At 49.1% G+C, this 6,000-nt stretch overlaps 1 protein-coding gene across 1 annotated transcript in view; it reads right to left on the bottom strand.

Annotated features, from left to right (window-relative positions):
• oxct1a (3-oxoacid CoA transferase 1a) overlaps positions 1-6,000 on the bottom strand; it is a 39,700-nt gene that overhangs the window by 764 nt on the left and 32,936 nt on the right. The window contains exons 15-25 of the mRNA XM_066658844.1: positions 5,768-5,991; positions 5,380-5,623; positions 5,045-5,170; positions 4,708-4,874; positions 3,809-4,037; positions 3,348-3,519; positions 2,456-2,543; positions 1,581-1,713; positions 1,204-1,392; positions 1,044-1,128; positions 750-928 (exon numbers count right to left, since the gene is read on the bottom strand). Coding sequence (XP_066514941.1) covers positions 750-928; positions 1,044-1,128; positions 1,204-1,392; positions 1,581-1,713; positions 2,456-2,543; positions 3,348-3,519; positions 3,809-4,037; positions 4,708-4,874; positions 5,045-5,170; positions 5,380-5,623; positions 5,768-5,991 — 1,836 coding nt within the window. The remainder of the gene's footprint in view (positions 1-749; positions 929-1,043; positions 1,129-1,203; positions 1,393-1,580; positions 1,714-2,455; positions 2,544-3,347; positions 3,520-3,808; positions 4,038-4,707; positions 4,875-5,044; positions 5,171-5,379; positions 5,624-5,767; positions 5,992-6,000) is intronic.

Below are 6,000 nucleotides of genomic sequence, written 5' to 3' on the forward strand. Positions count from 1 at the left end.
CACACCAGAGGAACCCCATCGCTCCAGAGAACACAGTTCCACTGTTCCACACACCAGAGGAACCTCATCACTCCAGAGAACACAGTTCCACTGTTCCACACACCAGAGGAACTCCATCACTCAGAGAACACAGTTCCACTGTTCCACACACCAGAGGAACTCCATCACTCCAGAGAACATAGTTCCACTGTTCCACACACCAGAGGAACCCCATCACTCCAGAGAACACAGTTCCACTGTTCCACACACCAGAGGAACCCCATCGCTCCAGAGAACACAGTTCCACTGTTCCACACACCAGAGGAACCCCATCGCTCCAGAGAACACAGTTCCACTGTTCCACACACCAGAGGAACCCCATCGCTCCAGAGAACACAGTTCCACTGTTCCACACACCAGAGGAACCCCATCGCTCCAGAGAACACAGTTCCACTGTTCCACACACCAGAGGAACTCTATCACTCCAGAGAACACAGTTCCACACACCAGAGGAACCCCATCGCTCCAGAGAACACAGTTCCACTGTTCCACACACCAAAGGAACCCCATCGCTCCAGAGAACACAGTTCCACTGTTCCACACACAGCAAAGGAACCCATCTAGCTCACACTGGGCATGATGATTCTATGCTCATGTTCAGCTGCACCCCCTTTTCCTCTGTGGGTCTACATTTACACTGAGGACACCTCTATAGAACACAGCAGTGACCCGGTCAGACGTCCAGACGGGCCTTTCCTGAGAGCTCTTACCATCGTGGCTGGTCCACAGGGGGCACTGTGGGTAGACTGCACTGACCTCCTCCGGCCATTGACAGGCGCTCTGCGCGGTGATGTTGAACTGATGACCCAAACACTGCATCGCTCGGATCTTACACACACTCAGCGGCCGGGTCCTCCCAGAACCGGACGCACACACCTCCAGAGACGGCCTGGCCAATCAGAACACAGCACATAAACACACTGAGCAAACAAAGAACATGTGTGTCATTGTGTTCAAACACTCACTGACCCCTACGTTACGTGTGTGTGTGTGTGTTACCGTACTCGCACTCGTAGGGGACTTTACAGACACACAGGTTGGTGGCCAGTTTCTCCCAGGGCTGACAGGAAAGAGAGGACACTGTCCCCACTGGACACAGAGAGAGACATGTCCTGAGTGTGAGTTCCCTGTGTTCTGTGGACATTCCCTTTGTTCTGGCATTACCTGGGAGACATTTGGTGTTTTGAGGCGGAGGTGTCCACTGGAGGGCAGCATTGCAGCGTGTCTCTGACGCCCCATCCCTCTGTGTCTCTGAGGGACAGCTCAGCTCCACTGTCTCTCCAATTCTGTAGTTCAGCTTCCACGGCTGTCCGACAACGTCTGGACCGAGGGGTGGGGGTCCGCACTGTGAGTCTGCAACACACACACACACACACACAGGAATCAGAGTATGTTTTCTACATTGCTGTGAGAAGCTGATGATGGTCATCATCCCCACAGCCTGCGTGTGCCTCTAGTGGCTTGTCACTGGGCTCATGTGCAGCTGCTCCAGAGGCTGTAGTTCTGTAGAGACTGAGTGAGGACGGAGGTGAAACCCATACTCCTGCAGTGGACTGGAGACCTGTTCCACATCTGGTTCTCGACACACTCTGCGATGGGTTCTCCGACCAGGTGGTACCCATCGATACACGAGTACTCCACCTTACTGCCAGGTGAGTAAACATCTTTAGGATCCTAGTGTAAAAACAGACACAAGCACACTATAAGCACAGACAAGCCCTTATAACCCCAGCCACCACCAGCACAGGAACCTCTGCATCTGGGGTCAGGTCAGAGGAGGATAACCCACCTGTGCAACAGCGACACTTTCAGTCAGTGAATGAGGGACACATTTATCTCATACACAGCTCCTCTCCCTGCACTGGAGAGAGTCTCACAGCATTTAACAGCACAGAAGTCCAGTGCCTCTGTGTTGGGGGAAAGGAACCCACGGTGTTTCATAACGAGGAGAAAAAGACTGAACAGATTCTTGAAGTTTTATTGCGACTGTCGCCTGAAGTATTGCTCTGGTTTGGGTTAAAGTTTAATGAAGTAGTTCTCCTCGTCTGAAAGTGTGAGTGATCAGTGAGAGACGTTTCCACACCACAGCGATGCCGAGGCAGAATCCCTAGGGCAAAGTGTGGGTCGTAAAGTCATGTACGTAGTGTGTTTTATGTTCAATCAGTGTCGAATTAGTGTCTAATTACTCTCTGGGTGAGGTGTTATTAGTTTATTATCTGTGATGTGCACTATGTAGGGAGGTTGGAGGTCATATGGGACACAGCGCCTCTAGTGACTGATACAGACGCACAATGGGTCAGGGGTCCATTCTTATATTTCTTTAATGTTAACATTTAAACAAGACTCAATGTGTCAGTAGAATGTTTATAAGTGTGTAATAACGGTGTTATAAAGTGTGACAGAAAGCAGAAGGTACCAGAACAAAGCCGTTTCTCAAAGCTGGAGGATTCCTGCAGAGTTTCACAGGCTCCAGACTTTCATCAAAACAGTGAGGCTCCATCGACCTGACAACAACAAACATACACACCATCACAACACACATACACACACAACAACAAATACACGAAAATATCAACCAAGTGTTTGATTCAGGTGTTTAGCCCAGGTGTTTGATTCACGTGTTTAGGCCAGATGTTTTATTCAGGTGTTTAGCCCAGGTGTTTGATTCACGTGTTTAGGCCAGATGTTTTATTCGGGTGTTTGGCCCAGGTGTTTGATTCGGGTGTTTAGGCCAGATGTTTTATTCAGGTGTTTAGCCCAGGTATTTGATTCAGGTGTTTAGGCCAGATGTTTAATTCAGGTGTTTGGCCCAGGTGTTTGATTCACGTGTTTAGGCCAGATGTTTTATTCAGGTGTTTGATCTAGGCGTTTAGCTCAGGTGTTTGATTCAGGTATTTGGCCCATGTTTGGCTCAGTTGTTTAGCTCAGGTGTTTGGCCCAGGCATTTGATTCACATGTTTAGGCCAGATGTTTTATTCGGGTGTTTGGCCCAGGTGTTTGATTCGGGTGTTTAGGCCAGATGTTTTATTCAGGTGTTTAGTCCAGGTATTTGATTCAGGTGTTTAGGCCAGATGTTTAATTCAGGTGTTTAGCCCGGGTGTTTGATCTAGGTGTTTAGGCCAGATGTTTTATTCAGGTGTTTAGCCTGGGTGTTTGATTCACGTGTTTAGGCCAGATGTTTTATTCAGGTGTTTGATTTGGGTGCTTGGCCCAGGTGTTTAGGCCAGATGCTTTATTCAGGTGTTTGGCCCAGGTGTTTGCTCTGGACGCTGGTGTGTTAAAGCAATGGTCTGAGTGTTCTTCCTCACCGGAGATAATCCAGCTCCTCCTCTTCTTCACACTTCCTCTGTTCCTCAGAGTTTCCCAGACAGTGTTTTCCGCTCACGGGCAATGGTCGAGTGCAGGAACGACTTCGACTCTGACGCCCCTCAGAACACACACTCCACCCAGACCAGCAGGTCCAGCCCCCGTCTACTACCCCTACACACACACACAGAAAGACAGAGAGAGGCACAGACACACACTGGCATCAATAGTGATTATTAGAATAGTAAATAGTGGATATTGGTTGTATGTATGTCACACAAACACCGTATAATATATATATATAAACATAAGATATGTCTGTCTCTCTCTCTCTCTCTCTCTGTGTAATTATGTTTATGTTTGAGTGTGTGTGTGTGGCTGTGAGTGTGGGTATGTATTTGTGTCTGTAATTCTGTTAAAGTTTGTGTGTGTGTGTGTGTGTGTGTGTGTGTGTGTAGTTTACCTGCCTCCTGGTCAGTGGGAACACCGTTCTCGCAGGCAGACCCTTGGGTCCCGTGTTTACACACACACTCACACACTCGGCTCCGGAGCAGCACCAGGCCATTGTTCTGACACGGACGACAGTGGCATGTGTTCTCCTCGCTCAGGTACGACTCCAGCGCCCTCCTCAGGTAGAGCCTCTTCACTCCAGCGCATGGAACCTCCTTCACCAGCTCGTACAAGGGACGCACCTGACAGACACACACACAGAATTACACACACAATGACAGAATCACATACACACACACAAGAATTACACACACACACACAATTACACACACACAAGGAATTACATACACATAAAGAATTACACACACACACACAAGAATTACACACACACACACAATTACACACACACAAGGAATTACATACACATAAAGAATTACACACACACACACACAAGAATTACACACACACAATTACACACACACACACAATTACACACACAGAATTACACACACACACACAATTACACACACAGAATTACACACACACACACACAGAATTACACACACACACACAGAATTACACACACACACACAAGAATTACACACACACAATTACACACACACACACAATTACACACACAGAATTACACACACACACACAATTACACACACAGAATTACACACACACACACAAGAATTACACACACACAATTACACACACACACACAATTACACACACAGAATTACACACACACACACAATTACACACACAGAATTACACACACACACACACAGAATTACACACACACACACAGAATTACACACACAGAATTACACACACACACACAATTACACACACACACATACACAGAGGATGATAATCAGCAGAATGCTAGGCCTCTGCAGGTAGAACCTTCTGACTGATGAGAACCGGGAGGTTCTTGACAGAGCCCGCCCACTGAGAGAAGCTCCTCCAGTTCTCCACGGCAGAGCTCGGATCCACGGAGGAGATCGCGGAGACGTAGGCGCTGTGTCCTCCTCTGACCGTCACCTTGATGTTCTTCTCTCCAGTGTCTCGCTCTGAGAAAAACAAACACACAGTGAAAAACACTGAGCAACATGTCCTGTGTCTGCCCTGGAGTCTGTCTCAGTGGCGTCTCACTCTGGGCTCAGTGAGATTATAACACTCCCGTTTAAAGACAGATCACCAGGGACAGGGACAGCTCTGAGACAGAGAGCAAGTGTCTTACTGTAGTTGTCCTCTTCTCTCTTTATTTCCTGCCGGAATTCTCTGCACTTCTCAGTGGTCCAGGTGATGAAGAACAGAACCGTGTGGGTCTCCTTCACACACTCCTTAAAATCTCTCAGTGCATACTCTGCAGAGAGAGAGAGGGAGGGGGTTTGGGTGGAGAAAGTGAGAGAGAGAGAGAAAGACGGAGAGAGAGAGACACACAGAGACAGAGGGGGGGGTTGAGAGAGTAGAGAGAGAGAGAGACAGAGAGACAGACAGGGAGAGAGAGAGAAAGAGAGTGGGTGAGAGAACGGAGAGAGGGGGATTATGGGAGAGCAGGTGATTAATTCTTACGGCTCTTCTGGGCGAAGTCTTGGCTGAGGTGCAGCTGGGCTCTAAACTGTCCCCCCAGCGTCCCCTCAGACAGGAAGTGTGTCCCGAAGCGCTGCAGGACGCGGCGGTAGGCGGAGTAGTCGTACACCACCGGCAGCTTGGACAGAGCTCTCCAGAACTCCTCAGAAAGGGGCAGGTGCTCGGGCGGCTGGTTCTGAAACTGAGCCACCTCCACATCACTGCTGACCACCAGCATCTGCCCAATCTGCAGTAAACAAACAAACAACAGCAAACATCGTAATGTGTCCCACAACCCTGGGGCTGTCATTCCTGAGCTTCCTAACGGCCTGCCACACCCACGACTCCTTATATGGCCATCTGGCCACACAATGACCTCACAATGCCGTACCTGTGTGGTGTTGAGTTGCTCTCTGGAGGTGAAGTGGTTGCGTCCGTACGTCGTCCCCTCTGTGTTCTCTCGGTTCTCCACCTCCTTCTTGTAGTGCCAGGAGCTGGAGTAGAACTCATTGGAAAAGTCGTTATTCACCGTCACCTGCCAGAACATTAGAAACATCCTCAGTGCCCTGAGGAACACCCCCCATCCCACCCACACCGAGCTGTGGAACAGTGGAACTGTGTTCA

This window comes from Hoplias malabaricus, unplaced genomic scaffold, assembly GCF_029633855.1.
Source record: "Hoplias malabaricus isolate fHopMal1 unplaced genomic scaffold, fHopMal1.hap1 scaffold_93, whole genome shotgun sequence".
Lineage (NCBI taxonomy): Eukaryota > Metazoa > Chordata > Actinopteri > Characiformes > Erythrinidae > Hoplias > Hoplias malabaricus.